This window comes from Trachurus japonicus, chromosome 5 (genome assembly GCF_045865225.1).
Source record: "Trachurus japonicus isolate A0001 chromosome 5, Traja_1.0".
In the NCBI taxonomy this organism is placed as follows: Eukaryota; Metazoa; Chordata; class Actinopteri; order Carangiformes; family Carangidae; genus Trachurus; species Trachurus japonicus.
This window is the reverse complement of record NC_140911.1, coordinates 36,082,217-36,109,761: the sequence shown is the minus strand read 5'-3', so window position 1 is coordinate 36,109,761 and position 27,545 is coordinate 36,082,217. Positions and strand designations below refer to the sequence as shown.

The window sequence follows — 27,545 nt, the reverse complement described above, 5'->3', positions numbered from 1 at the left end:
GTAAATTAAACAGAGTAGTTCTACCAAACTGCATAGCTGAAATTAGTACAACATTGTGGACTGCGCTGACTGGTTACTACCTGTAGGCCTATGTTATTTTATACAACACAACAATACCAAGGTTAATCTGTTCTTAATTAATGAAGAACTTATCTAAATCAAACAACCATTTCTTACTGAGAGTATTCATGTTGCTGCTGTCATTTCCAGCCCATTCCCTCCCCCCATGCCCGCTCTGGTGTCTAAGACGTGATAACTGTATGACATTAGAAATAGGACAACTGTATTCACAGCAATAGAAAAACTGTATTGGATCCCAATATTAAATGTCCCTTTTGCACGTTGACAACATGTGGGGGCTGGCATTAGGTGTGTGCTGTCAGCTGCCTGGCAGAGAGACCCCTTCAGCCTACTATTGAAGAGTTTCTGCATTGCTGTCATTCCTGCAGGGGGTAGCTGATAGCAGCACTGAAAGGTAAGACAGTGGCTCTCTGTGCTTTCTGCAGACCTTCCTGTTACATTTACAGTAGGTTTTGTTAGCTGGGTATAACTTTGGTGTTGGTTAAGTCTTTCATGTATTTTTTTTTCTTCCATTCGTGGATCGTGTGCTGTCACTGAAGCTCTGGACATTCTTACAAAACTGACAAGGTAAATGAAAAAAGAAAGTCCTTTGTTTGTTAATATCTGTTTTGATCAAAGTGTTTCATATCACATTTGGCTAAAGTGTCTTACAGTTACTGTATCATCATTACTTTTATTCAATACAGTTAAACATGCTGAAGCTTTTTAGCTTACTCATGTGATGGTGTGGTCTTTTAAATATTGTCAGTCATGTGATACACTCGCTCTGTCCTTGTACACACTCTCTGTTTACAGATGGCAGGTGGAATCTTCACCAATCTGGAGAGTAAGTGGAACGTGGATTGCACCAACGTCCACCCCCTGATGTGTCACCTGTGCCATGAGCAGTACCAGTCCCCGTGTCTGTTGGACTGCTACCACATCTTCTGTGCGCGCTGCTTACGAGGCCGGACCAATGACAGCCGTCTCACCTGCCCCCTCTGTGGGTAAGAGATAGCACTGTGCAGTTGATCAGGACCATTTTAGGCTGCATACAGATAGATTCTTAAGAGCAATGGAAAAGTCTTACATTTGAACGGTGTTTTGGTGTATGTTTAGGATATCAGTCTGGATATCACACCGCTGGCACTAAGCCAGTTATCCTCAAACAAACTGGCACATAGAGGCCAAAGGTCAAGGACTGGCTGTTTTGGTGGACTAACAGACACGCTCAGTTTGAGCTACAATCCCCCACAGCCGAGTTTACATCCTGTTGAAACTGGCTGATGCTGTCTAATGAGCTGGTGGGCTCAAACGTGTTTAAGCACTTTAAATTCCTAGTAAAATATCATTTTGCTCCTCGTAACCCCGTGGAGGGTCACACGTTTTGTGTGAGAAGCCAGATTTTCCCCACAAGCGCTGGTTTTGGGCAGCGTCGCTCAAAGGGATCCGTTCCACGTAAGTTGATTATTAGATTGGTTTGGTTAATTCCAGAGATTTGAGGAGAATCCCATTGGTTTCAGACAGCTTCAAGTCACTCTGAGTCACTCCATTACTGGCCTGGTGTAGATAGGGCAGGGCTGAGTGGCTGGGACAGCTGCAGGGTCATCCCTGTTCTCTGATTTAGCCCATGGCTGGAACACCTAGCAGGGCCAGCAAGTTCCACTAAGACCAGTCATAAAGCAAACAAAGCATACTGGCATTTGGCACCAGCGCCGGCAGCTTAGGGCAATCGAAAGCAGTCACATGATATAAATCCATTTCATCCCCTATTAAGGAATGACCCGTGGTATACAGTCACCTTCATGTCTGCAGAATTAACTGTACCCCATCAGGGCACAATGAGATGTATAGAAACTGACCTCTACTACAGGGTGATATTTTATTGTGTCAAATATACTTGACCCAAATATACGATTTGTCTTGTGTGTGGACAAAGACAAATCAAATGTTGGTGATGAACTTTGACAACTCCACAATATTCTTAACTGTTCATATAATCTTTCTAATAGGTTTTATATTAAGAACTGCTCAAAGCTCCTGCAATGTATGTATGTATTAATGTGTGTGTGAAGCTGTAATGACCCAGATTCTTTTCACACTTTCAAAACAAACCGCATACCGTTCACATTTAGAGCTATTAGATGTTAGGCTGTGTTGAAGTACTTAGTTTGTGCTTGTCAGCAGCAGAGTTAAAAGTCATACCAACATTTATTTGATTAATTGCTTGAGGCACTGAAAAAGGAGGGGGAAAGCAGAAAATCATCCATTTTTTCCATGAAAATAACCCAGTGGGCACAGAGCCATTGAGCTCTGTTGTCTGGGCTCAGGCTACAGGGCCCGCTCCCTGACAGCTACTATTTCCATAAGCAGCAGCAGCAGCAGCAACAGCCTGCTAACAGCTGCTCACTCAAACACCATGTAATCTAGGAATTCACTACTCTGCTATTAGTAGAACACAATAGAATCCCGTTGCTATGAAAACTAGATAAACCTTTCTGTGCACAGGAGCGAGACTGTATCTGAATTATGTTAATAGTTAATATAGGCTAGATGAAATGAGTGGAATAATGACTTATTTTACATAAATAAAAACCTTCTATTTAATATCTGTGTACTTGCATTGAATCTGGTTGTTTTAGCCAAGATTATGCTACAATATATTTTCCCCAACTACAGTATATTTAAGTTTATTAAGGGCCAACCGTCAGTTTTGTAAATTTCAGATTTATTCCAGTTCATTCCAATATATTCCAGTTAATTCCCATGGAAAGTTTCCAACTTTGAAAATTCCCGTAATTTTGCAACCCTAATATCTACGTAATAATCATTTTTTCTTAGAGTGTCAGATTTTCTAACAGAAATGCATTACACTTGTTCATAAACTGGATATATTCAGGTTCTTGACTAATATAAAGGGAATCTGAGGTTGCCACAAAAATTATAATGGACATTTATATGTCATTATCAAAAATATTCATTAAAATTGGAAAGAATTCTTAGTTGCAGTCCTTTTACTCAGACCGTGCTTGGTATGATATAGAAACTGTCCTGTAAATATGTGAATGTACCCACAATTCAGAAGCATTTATTTAATGTCTGTTCATGCCTAATTATTCAGATTAGCATAAGAAAATAGTACTTAAATCTAAATACAAAGCAACCCCAGTGTGCTGGCTGTCAACATCTGCCAAATCAAAGAGCAGGGCTTAACTATCAATTTAGATATCGCTTTATTTAGATGATGTCATGCTTGCAGGTGTATAAAAAGATTAATTGGTCACACAGTGAGAGGTCCACTGAAAGAAAAGAAATCTTTTTAATCAAAGATAACAGCGCCATCTCCTGGGATGCCATAAGAATGCAATAAACAGCACATGTATCTTTAGTAAGAGCATCATTCCTTGTTATTCAAGTCAGGTGACATAGCTTTTTGTACATTTAAATTTTTTTTCACTGTACTTTTAAATAACTCAGAATTTCTCACACTGATCATGAACATCATGAACATACTGATGGAAACAACCTTTCCGCCTGTGTTTAACTGAAAATGTGTGAGCATGAAAGAAATTATAGAGCAATATAATTACATTGGTTTTGTGTCAAGACATGGTCAACTGACAACTCTTTTAGTCCTTTCAGCAGGTGCTGACAGTTCAGTTATCCTCTTGATAACCTTCAGTCTTCATGTCATTCAGACCGAGCTCTTCGTTCTGCTCAAAGGAGCGCGTGTACTTCTCCACAGTCAGCTCAGGATCCGGCTCTGGAGCGTACACGTTCTGCAGATAGCTGTTCCCCGCTGGGTCGTCCAGGACGATGTGGACCTTCATTTCTCCCGCTATGACCTTGTCTATCTTCTCCCCGAACTCATACAGCTTCTGCACCCGATCCGAGGTGCCGCTGTCACCGCAGATGAAGGGGTTCTTGGAGACGATCAGGTCCTTGATGTCTTTGAGCAGTCCCTCCAGGGTGGTGAACTTCCCACCCAGAGCCGCCATCCCCAGCTCAAACTCCAGCTCGGGGACGAGGACGGAGCAGGTCTCCGACTTGAGCAGATCTCGGGTCATGTCTGAAGCGTCGGTGATGTTCAGGCAGATCTTGGTGCCCAGCTCCTCGGTGGCTCCACCTGATTTCACCTCGTTGGTCCGGTGGCCACAGCCGTCACAGTTGGTGGCCATGATGATGACCTCCTTGAAGTGAGGGATCTGGACCAGCTTCATGTTGGTCGAGGCGGGCGCGTTGCATTCTGGGCAGTTGGTGTTGAAAACCAAAACCTCGTTTCTCATGGCCTCCAGGTCGTTGCCTGGGGGTTCCTCTTCCACATCATCATCATCATCATCATCAGCCCTGAGTCCCAGCTGCATGTCCTGCTGGGCCGTCCGCTTGAACCGGGACACGGTGAGAGCCTCGTCTTTCTGAGGGGCGAGGGGATTCTCCACAAAGCTGTTCCCAGATGGATCTTCAATCACCAGAGTGAACTCGCTCTCGACATCTTTTAGCTTCTTCAGCTTCTGAGTGAACTCATCTATCTTGTCGGCCACCTCCGGGTGAGCTGCTCGTCTGGCAGGCTGGTCCTGCTCCAACCCTGCAACTGCTCGGTCCAGAAGCCCCTCGACGGTGGAAAGTGAACCTTTCTGGGTGAATGGGGGGATTTCGAAATCCAGCTCAGGGATCCTGGTGGTCGCGCTGTCTGCTTTCACAACCTCCCGGTTCAAGTCCTGTTTTGATCTGACTTTCAGCGAGTAGCACACGCCTTGCTCCTGTATCCGGCCTGCAGACTGGATCTCGGTGTTTGAGCAGCCGCAGTTTTCGCAGCTGAAGGAGCTGACGATGATTTCCTTAAAGAAGGGGATCCTGGTCAGGAGCAGACGAGTCGTACCGTTCTTGTAGCAGTTCATACACAGACTCTCGATCTCAGTGGGCTGCCAGTCGTCGTCGTCAGCGCTGATATCCTTGAAAACGCTGCCGCCGCGCACGGTCTCCTCGGAAATAACAGACATTTTGACGCTCAGATAAGTTTCCCCCCGACGACGAACTGTTCACACGCGCTCTGCCGCCCGCCCAGATGTGTCCCTTGCTGGAACTTTCCAGATGACAAGCCGTCAGAGCCGCCTGCTGCCCACTGCAACACGTTGGAGCTGCTCGTCGTGTTGCTTGTACAGCTACTTCCGCGTCTTCTTTTTCTACGGCCGTGGCTGAGTCTAGGACCTCTCTGCTGCCCCCTCAGCTCCGTGGCAGTACTGCACCTTTTTAAATAACTTATATTATATTTATACTTATTTATTTAAACATTTTAAACATTTTACATGATATGACTTTGAATATGTGTGATAGACTGTAGAGTAGAATGAGTTAAAATAAGAGTAAATAAATAAGTGAATAAACTATGAAATGAATAGAGTAGATATGAATAAAATTAATTAATGAATAAAATGATTTTGATTTGATTTGATTTGTATTTGTCTCAAACAAGCACATCAAAAGACAAAACAATCTATGTAACAAGAAACAAAACAATAATGATACTGTGCAAGTTTGAGAAGGGGCTGAAGGAAGCAAAGCTTATCAAGTTCAGCCCCCCCTTACATTGTGATTCATGTCATACAGTACATCTGTAGTTCCATACAATTCAGAAGATTAAAAACATATTGCTTTATATGAAATAAGACCATGATTATAAATAAAAAGAGTAAAATTAGCTGTCAAGTTCTTTATAGCATTATAGATTAACTTTAGATTAACTACATAAATAAAAAATAAGTAGCCTAATGAAACATACATACATCTATACATTATCCTACACATTCATGTATACACATACCTTCAAACATGTATAATTAGATTAATGAAAGAGGTACTGTATATCAGTGCGTAAAAATAATATATTAAAACAGGATAAGTAAATATAGCGCAGACTAGCAGACAAACATTTACATAATTATGATAGGATACAGGGTTTTTTATAATTACATTTCAATAGTAATCTGGGGGATCATTATTTTTTCTCTGGGATTATTCTTTCTTCTCTTATACTGAATTGAAATAACTTTTTCATTGAATTTTCCTATCCTAAATGGCTCTTTTAAAATTATACTCAATTGTTTTTGTAAGTGAGGCACTTGTCTGTTTAACTTCTGTTTATTTTTTAATAAATTAACTTCGTATGGGAAGGATCTCATTTCTATTTTTACTTTGTGGAGATGATGGCCACATGTGTGAACACTTTTTTGAACACCCCTCACTCTCATATTACTTATTGAGTTATGGACTGGATTGGATGTTTTTTGTTTTGTTTTGTTTTGTTTGTACAAAATCTTGTCATGCAGGGGTGAAATAAATAAATGAAATAAAGGGGTGAAAATGGTTAAGACTGAAGCCGAGGAAAATCACTGGTGCAGAAACAAATCTCTGCTCTTCTTTTCACTCCACTTCAGTGTCTTCATCTTGTATTGGATTACTTTCCCCAACATAAATGTCATTATCATCTATAAATGTCACTTGAGCTGTCTAAACTTGTGCCATGTGCCACAGATATCCATCCATAGTAAAAGGGAGTAATGCGCTCCCACCAGAAGACCGACTGCTGAAGTTCCTGGTTGATAACAATGCAGACAGTGAGGAGACAGTCCAGTGTGCCAACTGTGACCAGGAAAGTAACAAAAAGGTACTAAATGACTTGGCTGTATATTCAAAGAATGTAAAAAGGCACAGCACAGACATCAGAAATAAATGTACACTTATGTCGTATGAAATCTTAACCAAGAAAAGTTGTTGACTCTCAAAAAAACTGAGAAAAGTATAGTATTAGTAGCATATAGAGGACATTCTATACAAGCTATAAAAGAGAAAAGTCTAATCTTATATGGATAGCATGCTGCCATATATTTTATACATATCAGATTTAATCTTTTTTAATTCTATATTGTCCCATGTAGGTTTGAGAAAAGCCTCTTCCAATTTTCTCATGTAATTTGCATGTTTCATTTCTTTTTTTCCTGTACAGGACACAGGGATGATGTACTACTGCAACACTTGCAGCCAGCCACTGTGCGGCGCCTGCAGGGAGGTGACTCACAAGGCCAGAATGTTTTCCCACCATGAGATTGTGTCCTTGGCCAAACGGAGCAAAGCCAAACACAGGAAGTGCTGTGAGTGCCACCTGTAATTTATTTCCGATGAATTGCAGGCCAACAAGACTTAATTACACAGTGTTGCTCATACGAACTGCAGTCTCTACTGTTTCTCATACAAAAGCAACATGCTGGCTAATGTACAAAAGTTTGATGAATGGTGGTAAACTTCTGCTGGTGTGGGCGGTCTCTGAGTTTTATCAACTAACCTGCATCTGTGTCCCCACAGCTCTCCACGAGGAGCCCTACATCCTGTTCTCAACAGAGAATAAGTCTATGCTTTGTATTAAGTGCTTCAGAGACATGCAAGTGTGAGTCAATCAACCCCCACCCCCCAACAAGATCTATGACTGTCAGTAGTTAAAGCAGATATCAGTGGAATGTTTTTGTTAATATAAGTCCTAAATAGTCCTATTTTCCGTCAGCAATCACTTATATGAAGTATTTCAGCCTAAACACGAGTCTCTCCGTCACTCTGCTCTGCTGTAACCCGAGGAGAAAGTTTTCCTTGTGGGATACAAGTGTTATCCAATGAGGGGAGAGAACGGCATGAAGGGCTGTGTGTGCAGCCAAGGGATGCGCGTGAATGTGGCGACGTAGCACGAGGACCAATTGATGCCTGACAAGGGCGGGGGCTGCTAACTCATGGTGCGTTCAAGGAAACTCGTACTTTGTGTTTTTCCTTCCTGTGAAGTCATACCAGTTCGATCTGGTACGAGTTCACGGGTCGGAAGTTACGAGTGGCCGTTATAGGGAACTTTCACAGACAACAGGACGGTAAAAACACGAGCTACGGGTTACCTGGAACGCTACCAAGTCGTAGTTGTGACTTGAAGCTGTAACTTACGGTTTCAAAAGCCTGCCTTGAACACAGCATTAGCCGAAACGGCCGTGCCACTGATATCTGCTTTAACCCTTCTCTTCTCTTCTCTTCTCTTCTCTTCTCTTCTCTTCTCTTCTCTTCTCTTCTCTTCTCCCATTATCTTGTCTTCTGTTCTGTTTGTTTACTACAGAGAGAGTCGGACTCACTGCATTGATATTGAAACGGCTTACATGCAGGGGTGTGAGATGTTGGACCAGGCCGTGCTGGTGAGAGAGTCCTGTCTGTTCATCTACATATGTATGACTCTGAAGGCAAAAAAGAAAAATTGCATTATAAATAATTCAGGCACTCAGCAGTGGCAATAACAATGTGGTATGCAGCGTAGGTGCACTTAAAATTAGTTTAGTTTATCACCATGCTATTTGAATGTATTGACATACTGCATAAAATATTTTATCATATTATCATCATTAGTCCAGCCAGGAAAGGCTGAACAGCTACAGTTTGTTTGTTTGTTTGTTTGTTTATTACGTAAAGCCCCAGTATGTAACTTATTTGGCTTTTTATTAGCAAAAATCAAATATTGCTTTCATAAATACGTATTTCACTGAAGTCGAATCACACAGGCATATGAAAGCTTTCTCGTACCTTAGAATGAGTTGTTACAAGTCGTTACAAATACATAAGTGGGCGACGCACCGAACCGAGGCTGCCATGTTGCATCGCCATTTTTATTATTTTTTTAAAGTATATTTTTGGGGCTTTTTGCCTTTATTTGATAGCACATAGTGAGATAGACAGGAAAGGGGGAGGCAGAGAGAGGGGGAATGGCATGCAGGAAAGGTCTGCCCGATGCGGGATTCGAACTGGGGACGCCTGCGTTGAGGACTGTAGCCTCTACATGGGGTGGTCGCTTTAACCACTGCGCCACGCACCGCCCCTGCATCGCCATTTTTTACGTTGAGTGGCAGCGTGACCGGAGGTAACCACAGAAACTCAGTGGATCTGTCGGCTCAGGGAGAAAGTTTTCCAGGTAGCGCCCCCCCCCCTCCCCCCGTCAGACATTACGATCGCGCACCCCTCCCGGCCGTCGAAGCTTCGATTAAAATCGATTTTATGCCCACGAAGCTTCGATTACCAAAATATGATAATCGGGTCAGCCCTGGTGCTGGCGGACCACTTGTTTACATAGACGCTTGTTTATCCTGTTACATGCAGCGTCTGTTGTCTGTCTGACGTCTGCCCGATTTCACATGAATGCAACATCAAGAATACGTTCAGATATGCAACTGCACCGCCCGGGGAATTCCTACATATTACACCTTTAAGATACCCATTAGCTTTTGCATGGCATCCACTATTCTTCCTGGGGTCTAAACAAATTGCGTAGTGACAATAAAAGAATACACATTCACACTTGACAACTAGACAACACACACACTGACATGACACAATACTGTATATTGCATGATGCATGCAAGTAAAATAACTGACAAGGTAACGCTGACAGAACAATAAAAACAATTGAAACTGACAAGACAATACAGCTGCGATGGAGTCTCTCGATCTTATCGATAAATATGAATATTCAAATATTAATATATAGAATGAGAGCGTCTGATTATGGGTGTGATTTTAGAGTAACTAAATGATTACATGCTCATGCAATTTGTTGTCCTGCTCGACGTGGTCTTTCCAAAACTGTGCAAAAATTGCAATCAATGTTGACTGGTATATATATACAATGAAGTAGCAATGATGTCACATGTCAGTCAGCATGAGTTAGTCAGTCGAAAATTCGGTTTGCAGTATATCGGGCAACGGTACAAAATGACAATCACAACCACAACAGTAATAACCATCAAGATCATCAAGAAGTTGTGTTAAAAAGCATCTGCTGACAAATTAAAGCCACAATGACTTGTCATTGACAGTGAGCATCTCTGTCCCCCTGTAGGTGGTGAAGGAGCTGCAGACTTCCACTCGAGAGGCAATCGTCCTGCTCAGAGCCATGATAGGAGAAGTGTGTCTAAACGTGGAAGAAGAAGAGAGTGCAATCTGCAGTCTGTTCAACAGCTTGCAGGTTATTTAATCATCATGTTTTACATCTCCCTTAAATGCACATCAACTCTAAACCACTTAGTTATGTAAATGGATGGCATTACAGTACATACCAACAGGCTGATAGTGATGATAGGTGAGCTCAGTTATCCTCAATAATCTCATCTCATCTTTACTGACCTCTCAGATAATATACTTATTTCAATACTTGCCACATTCACCCAGTTAGCCACACATCCACACACCACACACACCATATATACAGTCATGGATCAACCATCAGGAGCAGTGTGGCTTTCCTTCAATACACAGCCTTGATGAAACCAGGGAGCGAACTGCTGACCTTCTGATTAGTGAACAAGCCATCAGGCTGCTCAGGACCATAAACGTCTCAGAACAGATAATTCATTAAATACACTCAGCCCAATAATCAAAATGCATCAGTCTCTAAGAGTTGGGGTACAGAGACAATCTTGAATAAAGTGTATCAAAACTATATATAAAGAACTCTAACCAAAAGCATTAAAAGTGCCTTTGACTTGTTTTAGAAAAAAATCACATTTATGCATCATAGTTTTCTGATTATACACTCTAACACTATCTAATACTGAGACGATGGATGTCAGTCCGTAAACTACACCCACAAATTAAATATCTAAATTCTCTCTATTTCCATCTAATTGAATTCTGAACTCTTATAGTAGTTTTGCAGTTTTAACTGTAAATACATTAAAAGTCTCCTTGTGGAGAAAAACAGGCGTCCACATCCCCTTCTCTGTCTTCTGCAGATTTAATATGCCTGATGTGAAGATTTCAACTTAACAAAAATCTAACTGTAGTCAATGCATTTCTTGTGTAAATAAATTAGTGGTTTGGAGACGGTGTAGACTTTGCACCAACATGCAATGCTTCTCATGTTTTCCTGACCAACACAGTTGAGCTGCTCTATTTGACACCATTATCACTGCCTGGCCACTGGATGTCTCTGTTAACCTAATTGTGAAGAGAAGAGTGTATTTTCCTTTGCATAATGAATAGTCAAAGAGAGGAGACAGCACAATGTGGAATTTACACCTAGTTTCCCCACAATCTTGAAAAATCATTGGCATTAAGAGCTCATGGCCATTTTCACAGCAGTGTAAGGAATAAAAGAGTCTGTTTTCTCTCTTCTCACCTGACAGGAAAAACTAGCAGAGAGGAAGAAGATTCTTCTGAGAGCAGCTCAGAGGTAAAATGAAATATATAAAGAATGCTTTATAGTTCTAATATGGAAATGTTCTTTCATCGCCACAAAGCTGAATGTCTCAATATTTACTAAACTGCATACTATTATCCTGCTCTCACCGGGTCACTTCATACGTTTTCCTTTGTATCAAGCTGCATTGTACTCAGGGTGATGAATAGCAGCACCCTGCTCGCTCTCAACTAATCTCGCTCTTCACCAAGCACGTTTCCTTGGGTGATTTTCATTTCAACAAAGCATTGTGCTGGGTTTAAAATACTTCAGTACAACTACAGTCTTCAAGCTGCAGCAGTTTGTGCCTGGATCAATGAAAATAAAGCCCTCTGAAAAAAGTATTGGTAACTATGCAGTATATCAATTACAGATTTTCTCAAGTCTATAGTGTAAACACCAGAACTGCTGCAGAAAAATGTAGAAACAGTAGATTTAACAATTGACTGTACTGACACATGTACAACTTGTATCTCTATGTTTTTAATGTTGTAGCTGTTTACTTGTTCAGTCACAAGATTGTTGTGATAAACATAGGAGAAACTGCCCTGCAATAACAGGCCAGCGAGAGCCTCCCAAACCATTAAATTAGCATTAACCCACCAGTAAAGTAATTAAAAAATTTACAGCATCCCTTTAGGAATCATTAAAATTTGATTTAATGTCATCCAAGGTTTGCAACTAATTAGTCTCGAAACCAAATTATTGCACATCAGTTAAATTTCATGGAAGATTAATGAGTAATCACTAAAAGATTTTTGGATTTGAAGATTAACAGATATCAAAAGTGTTTTATCTCGGTTTCTACTCTCCGTGAATCTGCCACTTCTGAACAACTAGAATCTCGTATGTAAAAAAAAATCACTTTTGTTTTTCAGCGTGCGCCCCATGTATACGTGTCCATGATTGAATGAGAACAATTTTGTGCATGTGAGTGAGTGTATCTGGTTGCACTCTGCGGTGATCTTTAATGAGATTTTTTGTGCCCAGTGTCCTCCATCTCTCTCTCCCTCTCTCTCCATTGCCTGGAAGCCCTCCAGTGGCTGGGTTCCCGGAAGGGTTTTAAAGGCTATTTATGTCGGGCTTTGTGTGTGCGGCCCTGTGTCTACTCCTATGTGTTTGTTACAGGAGAAGACAGATAGATTAGCTTCTGGAAATATGGAGCGTGCTGTTTGTGGTTGCACCTCCTGAGCTGTGGATCCTCCGTGTATTTCGGCAGGCATGGATGTCAAAGTGTAGGATTACATGTTCATGTGTTTGTTTGTGTGTCTGCAGTCAACACGAAGAGAAGGAGAAAGCACTAAAGGAGCAACTCTCGCACCTTACTGCCCTATTACCAACCCTACAGGTAGAGTCAAAATAATGACCTTGGCTTAGAGATAATAATCAGACACAGCCACAAAGCTGCAAACATGTTGCTGCTCACAGACAATCACAATATCCTGGAAGAAATACTCAGATATTACATTTAACTAAAGATACAGATGCAAATCTGGATGGTGAGCTGATTAATTGGGAAGAGAAGAAATCAGCCTAAATCAGCTGAAGTCATGCAATTTTTATTCTTTAGTCTTTAAATTCTAGTTAAATATTAAATAGCCTTACATTTTGGGGCCTTAAATAGTTATGTAAATGAAACTATTTAAGCAGTAAAAAGGGTAAATCACTGCTGGAAGTGTGAGCTACTCAGACATCTGAAACATCTCGAGGGGCCTGAGCTCGACGCTGCATTGTGTTTTATAAGCGTATTATATGTTTAATGTTGCATGAAATGGTGCTCAAGTAAAGTGCAAGTATCTCAAAACTGTAATTCAATGAACTTATCTAGTTACTTTCCACCACTGCCCACTGAAGGTGATGACCATACAAAAAATGAGCTGAGCAGAGTCCTCTGGGATGACTTTAATAGTCCGTTTCACTCCTTCACCTTCTCGTTTTCCAATCCAGCTTGTTTAAACATTAACCTTTAATCTGTGATGTTTTTAGGTTCACCTCGTCACCTGTTCGGCCTTTCTAAGCTCAGCCAACAAGTTTGAGTTTTTGGACATGGGCTACGTGAGTACAGCAGCTAGAAGAGGAACATAAACAAATAATTATTATGATGATTATTGTGATCATGATTGTGATATCATTATTATTACAGAGTCTCTGCAATATGAGACATAAAGGGTGTGAAATAAGAGTAGAGTATAATAAACATAAAAAATGAGAATATATATATATTGTGAACAAAAATAAATTCAGTTTTCATATAATTTGTATAATTGACTGTACAATACTAATGACACTTTTAAAAGCTATCCCAATGTGTATTACAAAAATCTCTGAGTTTGTTCTAAAGAAGTTTTGCTGTCCAGAGAGAAAGTTACACTATTAACTGGGCTGAACTGGTGTTTAAATGGAGGCTGTCCATAATGTCTCAGCAAGGTGAAATCGGGTCACTGAGTCACACCCGGGTGTTCTTGCTTACACAGCAACTAATGGAGCGGCTGAAGAGGATTGTCAAGCTCCCTCATCGACTGAGACCAGTGCAGAGCAGCAAAGTGAGTGGGAACAATGTTGATTCAGGGCTGGAAAAGGTTACACAGAGAATGTAATCCACTGCAGTGCCCTGAGCCGTTGTTTCACTGGTTCCTGTGAGTCTTAAAAGCCCAGAAACATTTTGTCATGTAAGAAACAGAGTTCAGTCACTTTTATGTTTATTCATTTATTAATCTGTCAGAAACAGTAAAAACGTTGGCAGAATATTTAATATTGTATATGAAAAGAAACAACACATGGAAAATCATTTGGAAACGTACTGCATAAATTAAGACATACACATGTCATAGGACAAGATCTTCACTATTATAAAAACATCACACATTTCCACAGAACTATTGACGTATAAGCAGAAACCACGGTGCTTTATCTTGTACTGTATGCATATTGTATTTACAATTTACTGTATATGTTAGCATGTCGCATGTGGGAATGGGTATAAAGCCCACACAGTCTTCTTTAGCAGTTTACTTTCTCTTATTTCCATTGTTGTTGATAGAAACCATCAAGAAAGTTATTTCTGATAAAAGTGCACATTTTTAAACTCTTAATGATTTGATTGTTGTCTGTCTTCCTTTAGATCAATACAGATTACAGAAGTGAGTTTGCCCGCTGTCTAGAGCCCTTACTGCTGCTGGGACAGCGCTGTCCTCTCTCTGTCGCCGGTTCTACAAGTGCGGCAACAAGGTAAAAAACCATATAACTGCTGCCAAATGTTACGAATGTACTGACTAATTGGTCCCTTCCTCTGAGGTTGTGTTTTACAATGTGCTTTCACCCGCCTAAATATCACCATGGCATCATTTGGATTTTTCCAAGAAAGCAAAACAAAAAAAAAAAAGTCTGGCCTGAACATTTCGCGCTTGTGCAGCATCCAAACTCTCAAAATCCCCAAATGGTTTGCAAGTACAGATGGTAGACAGCCATGACTGCAGCGAGAGGAAAGGAGGCGCCACGCTGACTCCCACTATGGCAGTTATCCTGTCAGTCTGTAAGCTCTGTACACTGGTATGTTTTACGTAAGTCACCTTGTCGCAGGGTGTGTGGGGGTGGGGGGTGGGGGGTGGGGGCGAGAAGGAGACAGTCGATCCTGTTTTAGAAAAGCTCCGGCCCTGCCGTGGTCAGGACAGGAACAACAGCAGATAACACTCAGGAGATGGTGGATGTATGTGGTCACTGCTCTTGGATAGAGATGATCGCAGACTGACGTCTTCCTATCTAGGAAAAACCCTTGGTAACACTTTACAATAAGGGTCCCTTAATTAACATTAGTTAGTACATTGATAAGGATTAATTAACAGTTTACAGATATATTAACAATCATTATTATGTATTACTTAGGATTAGGAAACACATTAATTAATGTAGCCTATTAGTAAGCAGTTAATTAATGTTTACTACTCAAAGTTAGTTAATAAATTAAGTAACAATAAAAGTTGAATAATGTAATTATCATTATGTATGCATTACTCAGCATTAATTAACATTAGTTTATATATTAATGCTTAATAATGTACTAACTAACGTTGATTAAAGGACCCTGTTTGATACTTTCCTGTCGCTTTATATTATCCTGTTACAACTTGTTTTGCTTTTTTAGTCCTTTTGGTTTGTTTTCTGTTTTTCTGTCCTCCTGTATGTGATGTTGATGGGTTGTATGTTACTGCCACCTGATTATTTGTGTCATTTTTTCTTAAAATGAAAAGAAAAAAGAAAAAATTAATGAGAAAGAAAAAAAAAAACACTTTATTTAAACACCCATCAGACAACATGGTTTTCATCTTCTTTTCTTCCCTTCACGCCCCTCCACATACACACCCTGCCCTCACCAAATTCTTTTTTTTTTCCACATCAGTGTCTCCCAACTGTTCGCAGGTCCTCAAGCCCACCCACTAATGCCAGCATACTGACTCTAACTCTCCTTTCCAACTTGTTCTGCGTCCTGCCAGTACAAGATGCAAAGTGGGCAGGGATTGGCGGCCTGGCTGGCTGGCAGCACTATTTTTATCGTAATTTCACAGAACTCTCCAGGATTCATCTGGAAGTTGGCACACGGGAGCGGTCGGACCGCTTTGTTCCAGGGCGCTGATGTCACCGCTTTAGCACGGGCAAAGTCTTTAATTGGCGTCAGACAGAGGCTGGATGTGCAGAGGATGGCATGTGTATGGCAGAGAGAGGGGGATACATGTTTTAGACAGGTCCTCTGTTGCATCAACACTAAGCAAGAAGGCAGGAGTAAGAGCATACCAGACTCCAGGTAAATTCATGTATATTATATCATTTTGAAGTCGTTGGCAGTCAAGTGTCTTGTGCGCAGCGTGTGGTGTCATGAGTATGTGACTTGCAGTGTGCAGTTGCATGTCTTAAAATATTAATGGTGACTGTTGAGTTGTTAGTTTGGGATCAGTGTGAGTCAGTGTGTGGCTCTCTGCTCTTTTTTGGCAAATATCTGTTTATGCTGGTGGCACAGTCAGATGAAAAAATGACAGTGGTTGCATGCCACAATCTGAGTCTACTCCACACTTCAGTCGTCAGACGCGGCAGAAAACAGGCTTCTCCTCGCCGTATGGTGAATATCTGAATGCCTCCCACATGGTGCAGCCTGTTACTCAGAGCAACTGAGCGAGTTGTTGCATCTGATATCTTCCTGTCTGAGAGCCCCCTCCCCACATACAGTATCACCGATTAATGCTGGATGCAAACTGTGCAGGGACCAGATGACTGACCCTATTTTTATCATTATCTCACATAGTAGTAGAAGTTGTGCAGAAGTCACAGCGGCCTGCTCTTTCCTGCGGCTGATGCTGCTGCTTTCTGTTGTTTGCGCTTTAGGGGAGACACTACAGGTGAATAGGGTAAAACATTTTAAATAACAGATATCACCATGAAACTTCCCAAGTTTATCACTTACATTAAGACAGATATTTTTTGTATTACAAGTTTTGTCAAATTTTATGTTTAAATATGTAAATGAGGCAATATCTGATGAAATATGCACTAATTTGCATACATTTCCAGAACCGAAAAATGGATAAAGCCCCTTTCAAAATTCTTGTTTTATTTTGTTGACATATTAGAGTCAGAAGTTTTTACAGAGGGGATTTTGGATAGGCTTTGAATGATATATCAACAATCCCCTCTGTAAAAACCTTCAGAAGAGACAGGAATAAAACTGGAAGGTTTGGTGTCTCTAAGTGCTGCTGAAGTAAAGTGGAGATTTCGGGCCCAGAGTCTGAGGAAAAACTCATTTTGAGAAAACGGCCTTTAAAGACTTGTACTGTAAAATTCCATAGATTGTTAATGTAAATCGTACTTTTACGATTGGTTGTGGACACGGAGGAAATGAAAATCTTTGGAGCCTACATCATTGTTCAGGAGAGAGAGAGCTTTACAATGATACCTGACATGACATGGGTCAGACAACAGGCACAGCACAGTGTGTCACAGTAGCTGTTAACTTTTGGTGAATTTAGGAGAAATCTACCAACAAAAGACACAAAATGAAGTAAAATAACCACCTTAATGTGGATGTTCTACCATTTCTTTTGATTTTTCTGAGAGAATACATGTTAAGGAAGAAAAATAGCCCAAAATCTCATAATTGATCAGTGCATGAAAAAACTGTGTTTTGGCCTGTAGTGTCTCGCCTTTAGTAAAGTCTGTGACAGGTTATGCAGGGACACGCAACAACAACAGGACAACATTTACAGGGGCAACATGAGAGAGATGCAGTCACACCTCAGGGCAGGTATGCTGCTCTAGGCATGAATCTAGGTTCTAGTTAAACTTACATAAACCTACTTGGCGCTGTGCCACTTTCATACTTTAATCTTGAGGGTGATGATGAGGCCAGAAGAACATTCTGACTGACAGAACAAACTTCCTTCTGAAAGTGCGTTACTTATTTACAAATTTCCAGGACTGACTGTTGTTGTGTAGTTTTAAACATCAGACTTCACTCTGCTGAGTTATGATGAAGCTATTTAGAATGAAAAATAAACTTGGTGAATTTAAAGGGACATTGTGTAACTTCTCCTGATATCTATTCACGAAAGTTGATTATTTGGTTGAAAAGTATGTTTTTCATTAATCAGTAATCCCCCCCATCAACAAACTGAAGTGTTCCTTTCAGCTCTGAATTTGCCGTTCATATCATTCATATCTACATGGAGCTTGTAAGCTTGGTGCTGGCTGCCATGTGGTGTCGCCATGTTTTTATGTTCAGTGGCAGCGTGACGGTAGGAAACCACAGAAACTCAGCGGAGACACCGGAGCTGTCGGCTCAGGTCGAGGTGGCGTCTGTGAAAAGTCACCACGGCAACGCAGTGAGGAGGAATGGAGCGTTACACTGATGCTGCATTCATGTGCAGTCGGACAGACGGCCGTCGGTAACAAACCAGATGTCATTTTAGTCACACAAGTCGAGAGAAAGCCGGTAAAACGTGGGTCAAGTAAACAATACGACATCGCCATGACAACATATTGTCACCTGTATTGTTTTACCTCGTGCTGATGGAGCACTTGTTTACATAGAGGCTTGTTTATGCCGTTACCAGCAGCGGCTGTCGGCCGTCTGCCCAATTTCACGTGAATGCAGCATGAAAAATAGGACTGAGTTGCTTGCGATATACAACCACAACGCTAGATGGGAGAAATTCCTACACAGTGTACCTTTAAACAATAATCATCATGCCACTAAGGCAATAAATAAACACCTTATTCACTTTATAAGAGAGAGAAGGACATCACCATCGAGCTATGTGTGAAAGAAGCAGGTTAGCCCCAGCAGTAGTCATAGCTGTACTGAGAAGCTCTCTGAGAAGATATTTTGTTGACTGAGGAAATCCCATTCAAAAAAATGCTTTGATGGGCTGATACAAAAATAAATGTGTTCAGATGTGATACAGCGAGAAGATAGAAGGTTGTACATGGAGTGTATGAAGTTAAAAGTAAAACCTGTCATTTAAAAATAGAAATCCAGCTGTGTTTTTCATATATCAGATAATTCTTAACTGATAGCAGGAAGCCAGTTACTGGGGAAAATATATTGAATATTGCACTCTGTGGAGAGGAGCTGCTCAGGAGCATGTTTATGTAAAATCTATACAGCCTGAACACAACTGAGCGTAGTGGTTGATGCCAGCAATGGTGTTATTGACCAATACGGTCAATAAAAGGGTTCAATTTAGTTAATATGAAGCTTTAACCCTCCTGTGGTTTAAGAGAGCTTGGCCACAGGTAATGTAATTCTGATGGGAAAAACTGTCAGTAATTGTTGAAGCACAGTTATTAATGTGAGAAAGAAACAATTGTGTTATTTCCCCTTCTCCCCTCCCCTCAGGCTCCAGTCCCCTCTCTCCATGTCCTGCCGCTCCCCATCTCTCAGCGAGATGCCCCTGGGCTCCATGTTGGGGCGAAGGCCGACTTCTCACCGCAACATCTGCACCAAGGTGCTCCTGGCTGAGGGGAGGGAGACGCCCTTCACCGAGCACTGTCGCAACTACGAGAACACCTACAGGGTGAGTGCTGTGTGTGACCACAGTTACAGCGGGTGTACAGTTACATTTCTGGCGGTTACACTCTTGCTTTTATCCAGAATGAGACTTCAAGTTGTCCTCCTGGGTCAAGGATGGAAGAAAGGATGAAGGGAAGGAAGGGTGGAAGGAAGGACAAAGGGGAAAATGGAAGGAAAGAAGGAAGGGAAAAAGGAAGGTAAGATAGAAGGAGGGAGGGAACAGATTGGGTTAATTGGATCAAAAGAGGAAGAAAGTAAGGACAAAGGGAAGGAAGGAAGGAATGAATGAAGGGAATAAGGATTGTGGAAAGAAGGAAGGGGAAAAAGAAGGATAGAAAGATGGAGGGAGTGAGCAGATTTGTTCAAGGAAGGATTAAGGGAAAGAAGGAGGGGAAAAAGGAAGGAAAGAAAGATGGAGGGAGGGAACAGATCAGGTCAATTGGATCAAAAGAGGAAGGAAGTAAGGACGAAGGGGAGAAAGGAAGGAAGGGAATAAGGATTGTGGAAAGAAGGATGGAGGAAGGGAACAGATTGGGTCAATTTGACCCATAAGGACAACAGGAGGGTTAAAGGGATCGTCAACATTTTGGCAAATTGGCCCATTGCCATAATCCCTATATAGTCTTAGCAGTAGGTTTGTTACCTTTAATTGTCAGTGCAAGCTATTTTTAGAACGGCGGAGCAGAGCCGCGAGCTGCTCGGAGCTACGCTACGGAGGCTAATGGGATTTCTTGGTTTCCCTCATCAAACTCATCAAATACACAATCCAACAACTCCAAAACGCTCTGGTGTACAAGTTGTGACCTGCACATTCACCACGCTATGAGATAATAACAGAACGTTACCAGACAGAGTTGGTAAATTCATGCAAAACCGCTGATGCACGTTCTCGTTGGCGGCAGTTTTTCGGCAAGCAGTCTCTGCATTTACCTCTAAAAATAGCTTGCACCGACAAATAAAGGTAACAAACCTACTCCTAAAACTATAGGGATTATGGCAATGGGCCAATTTGCCAAAATGTTGAACTATCCCTTTAATGAATCACACATTTGCAAGGAATAAATCGTAGTGTGTTAATTTCCCTGTTACCATAGAACCAGAACAAACCATTGAATGAAGAGGTCTGACACGTAGAGTCAGTAGAAGAAAGGGGCTATCACTGATAGGCTGGAAGTACTTGATAGAATATTTAAAATATGAGTTTTATGTCTGTTTTTCATTCATAAACCTCCTGTGTTTGGAGGCACGAATGTTAAAAGTGCTGCAGCAACTTTTGTTTCTGGGATCCACAATAGTAGAGGAACCACCTTTGATCCTCAAAGTGAAGCAGCATGACTTCCTCGAGTAACTCTTCTCCAACCTGTCTAGTGGGTTACAAGATTTTCACGCTTGGATGCTCTTCACCCAGCATCTGTGCACCCATCAAAACTCTGCTGTTCTAAAGACACTGAAATGTCTCTTTAGTGTCATACCTCATAAACTGTAGATCTGTGTGTGTGCTCGTAGACTCTTCAGACAGAGATTCAGAATCTGAAGGACCAGGTCCAGGAGCTGCACCGGGACCTGACCAAGCATCACTCCATCATCAACACGGACAAAATGGGCGAGATCCTGGACAGATCACTGAACATTGACAGCCAGATAGTCACCCAGTACTCCACCGTGGAAACTATGAGAGTCATGTTTGAAGAGGTGTGTCCTGTAGTGGTGGTGCCTTGGTTCCTTCTGACTACAAAGTTTCTACACTTGTTAATCAGTGCATCTCGCTGCATGCTAACAAGCCAGTTCTCACATAGGCTGCTAAGAATGCAGAGCGAAAATCAGAGTAACAAGTTATGGTGTCTTGTGAGTTTGATGTTTGATTTCATGCGAATCAACTTATGTGCTTTTCTTCTTCACAGATCTGGGATGAGATGTTTCAGAGGGTTACTAACGAGCAGGAGATCTACGAAGGTTCGTCTTCACCGGCCACAACAAGCATTCACATGAGTCCGTCATTTTGTTGACTCATCTAATCTGGTTTAATTTCCTGTGTTCACTGACTCCAGCCCAGCTTCATGACCTGATGCAGCTGAAGCAGGAGAACGTCTACCTGACCACCATTGCCAGACAGATCAGCCCCTACATCATGTCCATCGCCAAGGTCAAGGAGAGGCTCGAGCCCAGGTGTTGTATTTACTTTGTCCATCTGCTGCAGCACCACTGATGATACTAGTTTTACTTTAAAATCCTAATATTGGTTGCCTGTTAGGTTTTATCTTGGTTTTAAAAATTATTTTATTAGTATGTAAGGCACTTAATGGCCTTGCATCAGTCTACGTTTCAGAAAAGCTTCCAGTCTATGAACGACGACAGCCCCTCAGATTCTCCAGCTCTTTGGTTTTAGCTGTTCCACAGAATGAAAATACAAGTTGATGCTGTTCTCAGCCCTTTCTGCCCCAAAACACTGGAACAACCTGCCAGAGGATCTGAGACAAGCTGGAGATATCGATATGTTTGGATGTAAACTTGGATAGTTAAATGATTCTCTCTGTCGCTAATGTTTTATCTTTTTGTTTCTTCTACTCATATCTTTTTTTAAATCAAGTTTTCATATTCTCTCATTTTGTCTTTTATTATTTATTATTATTGCAGTTATTCAAATATAAGTTCTGCTGGTGTGCATTAGTCTGCATTAGACAGTGCATTTTGACTGGTGTGAAAGGTGCTATATATAAAGGGGCCTGACTGAATTGAGAGGAAACGGAGGCTCCTCTCGATATGAAGTGCCACTTTATGAAGCATGTGCGTATGTGTGTGTGTAGTCTCTTATTGGATATTCTTTGAACATGTAGTTGTTACCAAACAAAATGAACTCTGTTGTTGTACTGGCGTTTTGGCATTTTGAGAACACTAGTCCCACACATTGTTCTGCTGCAGTTCATACTCCTCCTGCAGCAGATTCATTTTACACTGTCGCTGAAAAGTAATCCTTTTTTAACTATGAAATTATATAAAGTTGATGATCTTCTTTAGGCTTTTAGATTTTTACAATAACACAAATACACACTAACACCAGCCTTGTCTTTTAATAGCATTTACAAGGGAAAATGATCACCCTTCATATTTATATAACATCTTCTAGGTTCCAGGAGCCTAAAGAGCACCATGATGACCGCACAGAAACAATGCTGAAAATCTACGAGGACAACTCAGCATCAAAGGAAAAACATGACAGGTATTGACAAATGCTATGTACAACTGTATTTTCTTTCTATATGTAAGGCTTTGTTGTGCATTTAAATTTTTTTTAGCGATATCTTTGCTGCATTACCATCAGTTACAGAGACAGGTAGTTTTAATCAATCAATCAATCAGGCTTTATTTGTATAGCACTTTTCATGCCCACGGCAGCTCAAAGTGCTTCACATGATAAAAACGCATTCACACAATAATTTTAGAACAACGGATTTTAGAGACATCAGGCAAACGCTATCTTACACTCAATCATTTGCAATGGGGAAAACACTAGATAAGTAAAATAGATAAAATGAGAAGACGAGAAAGACACTAGATAAAATCAAGTAAAATAGACAGGTGTAGTAGGATAAAATAGAATAAAAATGGATGAATTAAAATAGAATAAAAAGATAATAATAAATAAATAGAAAATAAAATGAAATAAATTAAATTGAATGTTTTATAACGATAAAAACAGTAAGAATCAGTTAAAAGCAAGGCTAAAAAGGTAGGTCTTCAGTTTGCTTTTAAAAATGTCCAGATTCTCTGGAGAGCCACCACAGAGCAGGAATGTTTGTTTTTGGAGCATTACCAGTGTGTACAGTGGTTTATTTTACATTTTATTGTTGCCTCTATTGTGATTGATGACCTGCACTCTTTTAGGAAAATGTCTCTGGTCTCAAAAGATTTCCTCTGGTTGCAGGATGATAAAATGGTGATTTGTTTAGGCATTTAATTTGCACAGCTAAGGAGAAGGAAACAAAGCATTGAAAGCCTTGTTTCACATCTGCAATGATAAATATGGAACGTTTTAAATCCACCTGGGCTGGAAATGAACATGTGTTTCTTTGACAGTGACAGTCAGGCCTGTGTTACTGACCAAGACAGAGACAAGAACAACCGCCCACTCATCCTCGAATCGGGGGAAAGCTCTGTCAAGACCAGCCGTCCAGTCAGGCACAGGGGTCCCAGCACCGAGACGTCCAGCCACAATGAGATGCCTTCATAAACACCCTGTCATTTGATTTCTGCAACCTCCATCTCTCTTCCCTCCATGCCCCCGTGGAGCAAAGCAACGGGCCCCTAATTCGACTATAACAAGCCCAGGATGGTATGTGACTTCTTCTGCCGTCCAGATACTGTACATAACGTTGTCTGAGCAGCAGGGAGCTGTCAACAGCTCCAAGGTGAGCCCTTGGACAGACACTAAGTGAACATACATACATGGAGGTCAAAGACTCACAGCTGTCAGAGCAGTGCCACAGGAAAGCCTCTGCATTCAAAGGAAACAATGGACAGAGATAGTTGGTTGGAAATGATAAATATTCCCAGAGTGTGAATTATTATTACTCTGTTGTGTTTTTTTTTCTTCTACCATGTAGAATTGCTTTTTTCTTTGCATCCAACATGTTTTTGGAGGCTTGAGACTGATGATGAATGACTGTGCTGGTCAGGAGGTTGTCGAGCTGCTGTGACAGCACAGATGGAACAAGGCAAATGCAATGATGTGTGTGTCATTCTGGGTGTCAGCAAAGGTCACATGTTGATTTGTGCCATGTGTCATCTCATGCATCAGTCTCCTCCCAAATGAGGCAGTCATTTCCAGGATGGTGTGTGTAGTATGTTGTGTTTGTGTGTGCTCTGCAGTTCCTATGTATGTCTACACGCAAAGAAATGGACCTGCCACTCATCTGCGATATCTCATCCCACCATTGCACTGTGTACTGTTGCAGGAAATATACAGTATTCCTCCTGGTTCGCCTCTCGACTTCATCACATGTCAGTGTCAGCAGCATGCTTTAAAGCATTTGCCCTGCAGGAAATCAGCAGGTAACCTTCTTCCCTCTCTTCCTCCCTCCTATGTATACTCTCCGTAATCAATCATGTTGGTGTTTTAAACAGATCCCATATTAAAGGGATACGCCAACATTTTTTTTCGTGTCTTGCCTCACTCCTGAGTCCATGACAAGCAGATAGACACCATCCTTTCGACTGTGCGTGCAGTAACAAGGGAGAGCCCGTATCGCCCGTAATTAGCTTAGCTCAAACGCTGGAAGTGTATAGGTAGTGTTAGCCTGCCTCCACCTAAAGGCATCAGAGAAACTCTTCAGCAACTCTAAACGGAAACCGGCGGGCCGACTGAGCTGACAAAACTCTCCGGTAAGGCATCTTGAGCGGTCAATTCCGATAACGGGACGAGATCGGTCAAAACGGAGGGTTCAAGCAAAGACGGTTTATTTTGGTTCAAGCTAGCTACATCGAGGGTAGGTTAGCTTCCTATTTCAAAGTAAAAGCACAAATTCTATCGTCATGGTTTTCTGTATGTAAAGGGTATTGGGTGTTTTATTTTGTGAAAGTAACCGGAAGTGCGTTGGTCACAACGGCTAGCTTGAGTAGCGCCAAATTCGTCCGAACAAAATTGTAAACAGCTGGTATTTAGACAAATTAACGACACACTGCTGATCTAAACAGCTACTTTCTCGCCTAAAAATGTTTGAAATGTCGATAAAGTGATATATTTACAGAGTTTAGAGCTAAAATGAAATCACTTCTGACTGCTGATACCGATATACTTCCAGCGTTTGAGCTAAGCTAATTACAGGCGATGGTGTCTATCTACTGGTCATGGACTCGGGAGTGACACGAAAAAAATGTTGGCGTATCCCTTTAACACTAACAAGAATTGGACAGAAAGGTATTTACCAACCATCACAAAGGCGAGCTGATCTACACGAGCGGCCATATATCATCGGGAAAATATTAATTTTTAATGATTCAGGAGATAGATCTGCCTAGTGTAAAAGGTTTCATTTTTTGAAGGACTTCCTAGTCTGAAAAACTACATCTTTAAGAAACAAAAGGGGCATACTGTAGCACACAGAAGCGATCCAAAGTGAAACCTGCCCACCTGCCTCCAGCTCAGAGACGTGGATGGCCTCTATTCTCGGCACAGGTAAGGATAATAATGAGGAGCTATGGAGTGACGAGTCGAGCAAACAGAAGGAGAAGGTTATTTACATTACACTGCCAGAGCTAAAAGTGGGCTCGTTCAGAGCCACCGCTTCACGGGAAATATTGGGGTCATGCTGGCCTTAAGGAACAGTCCAGCTCCGCAGAGGAGTCAGAGGTGCACATTCATTAAAAATACATTTGTGACAGCAGAGTAACAAATGGCTGTGCCTGTGCTCTGGTCCTGCACACCCTCCCCACAGTCATTCATCATCTGCACTCATCGAACTACCAGGGCCATGTTCACTGTTCATTATTCTCTCTCTCTCTCTCTCTGAGTCTCTGTCTGGTTCCCTCACCGACTGCTTGAGGGAGAGAATAAAATTCTTAAGGTTATTTTGCTCCAAGAAAAAAGTATTTTAGGTGTCTTTAAGGGTCGTTCATGGCACATTTGAAGCTAAAGTTCATGGAGAGATTGTTCTTACCAGTTAAGACATGATACATTTTTACTCCATTCACTTTGCAGCAGTTGCCAATGGATACACTTTCAGAGGAATGTAGGTAGTAGAGGAAGAACCCTGCCTGCAAGGCTTCATTTCCTAACTCTTAAGTCTTCATCATCGCGTAATTGAGAAAGAAAACATTAAAGATAGAAGAGAATGATAAAGATAAGATGAAATGAAAGTTTAATGATCTCCATGGCAAAATTGGGTCACTGAAAAATGAATTTTTTACATTAAAAATAATACAATCAGAGCAAATAGAGCAGATTGGGATAAAACTACAGATGATTATATAATGAGGATGGAAATACAGTTAGCGGTCTTAGCTACCATGCCTCACAAGATAATGAATCATAGAGAACTGCAGTGAGCGCCAGTGATTATAATGACTAAAGACGGATTTACAGGAGGCCTAAGTATATTTTCTTTGATGTCATGTCAGCTACAGATTTATAACAGTCAGCCAGTACTGCTCACTGAAGGGTGTGGAGTTTGAAAGACATGCACCTTGACCACGAAAGCCTTTATTTAAGTCACAATTCATTGCATTATCAGAAGTGTAGGATCCAGTCAATATCTCAACTTCAGATGCTTCAATAATAATCATAAACTTTACATATAGAGCATCTTTCATTTCATAAATTGTGTGGGCTCCACATAATGATTTAAGATTCACAACCTGTATTTGTCAAGTCCCCAAACTTTATCGACAGAGTTTTTCAACCCTGCTTTCTTAATAAGCAAAATGGCTCACAGGTATTTACAGATAAGATTACATTATCATCTGTAAATACATGTACATGTGAGCCATTTTAATTGCTTCCAAGAAAAAGAAGGGGGAAAAGCTCCAACTTTCATAGCCAGACTTTATTGGTAGCCAAATGTATTAGATCAGATATTAGACCATGTCATGTTTTACAATTTCATTCTCCGAGTTCAGCAAGCTTCAACTGGAGCTCCATGGCCAGCTATTGAATCACTGACCGTACAACTGATTATAAAATGCCCACTTCACCTGCAGAGTCATAGCTGGTGCCCTACTTCATGCCCATTAAATACTCCTTTATATCCCCAGCTTCTTCATTGTAAACTGTTGTGACATGTATTTTGGTCTGTAGTTTAAAACTGAAACAATTTTTCTAATCAGATTGATGAGCTCCTTATTGGATTAAACTACTGTATTTAGGTTAACTTAACTTGGGTTAAGTTTAGTCAGACTTTTCACAATCAGACCAGTTTTTAGACAACAATCAGTATTCTTACAGTGTTAACAAAAACTAAAACCAATCACTTCTTTGCTTAACGGCAAGGGAACTGCTGACCCCCTTCTCTGCTTGCTGCTGTGGACTGAAAGATAATTGGAATCAATGTTGATGCCGTTATCACCAGTGACAGATGCACTAGGCAACAGTGTGAAAAGGTCAAAGGTTGAGCGAGCCCTCCCAGGGGGCTTGAGATGCTAGAGGCATAAAAATGTCATTGCTGAATCAATTTCATGTGTGAACATTGG

The 27,545-nt window shown here is 41.1% G+C and overlaps 2 protein-coding genes across 5 annotated transcripts; one reads left to right on the top strand and one right to left on the bottom strand.

Annotated features, from left to right (window-relative positions):
- The first annotated feature begins 376 nt into the window (after positions 1-376).
- On the top strand, positions 377-24,337 carry rnf207a (ring finger protein 207a). 4 transcript variants are annotated; one of them, XM_085777740.1, is made up of 19 exons: positions 377-475; positions 621-648; positions 877-1,067; positions 6,592-6,724; positions 7,064-7,208; positions 7,420-7,501; positions 8,204-8,279; positions 9,971-10,096; positions 11,256-11,302; positions 12,584-12,656; positions 13,295-13,363; positions 13,783-13,851; positions 14,430-14,536; positions 19,191-19,368; positions 20,871-21,056; positions 21,266-21,317; positions 21,413-21,530; positions 22,489-22,581; positions 23,439-24,337. In XM_085777740.1, the coding sequence occupies exons 3-19, from the start codon at positions 877-879 to the stop codon at positions 23,590-23,592; spliced, it is 1,899 nt and encodes a 632-aa protein (XP_085633866.1). In that variant the 5' UTR covers positions 377-475; positions 621-648; the 3' UTR covers positions 23,593-24,337. The 4 variants fall into 4 exon arrangements, with proteins under 4 accessions (XP_085633866.1, XP_085633868.1, XP_085633865.1 ...); XM_085777742.1 differs by having other exon boundaries at positions 416-475; positions 877-907; XM_085777739.1 differs by lacking the exon at positions 377-475 and having other exon boundaries at positions 483-648.
- Positions 3,270-5,225, bottom strand: zpr1 (ZPR1 zinc finger). The gene has a single exon (XM_085777738.1). The coding sequence runs from the start codon at positions 5,058-5,060 to the stop codon at positions 3,717-3,719; it is 1,344 nt and encodes a 447-aa protein (XP_085633864.1). The 5' UTR covers positions 5,061-5,225; the 3' UTR covers positions 3,270-3,716.
- Positions 24,338-27,545: the final 3,208 nt, after the last annotated feature.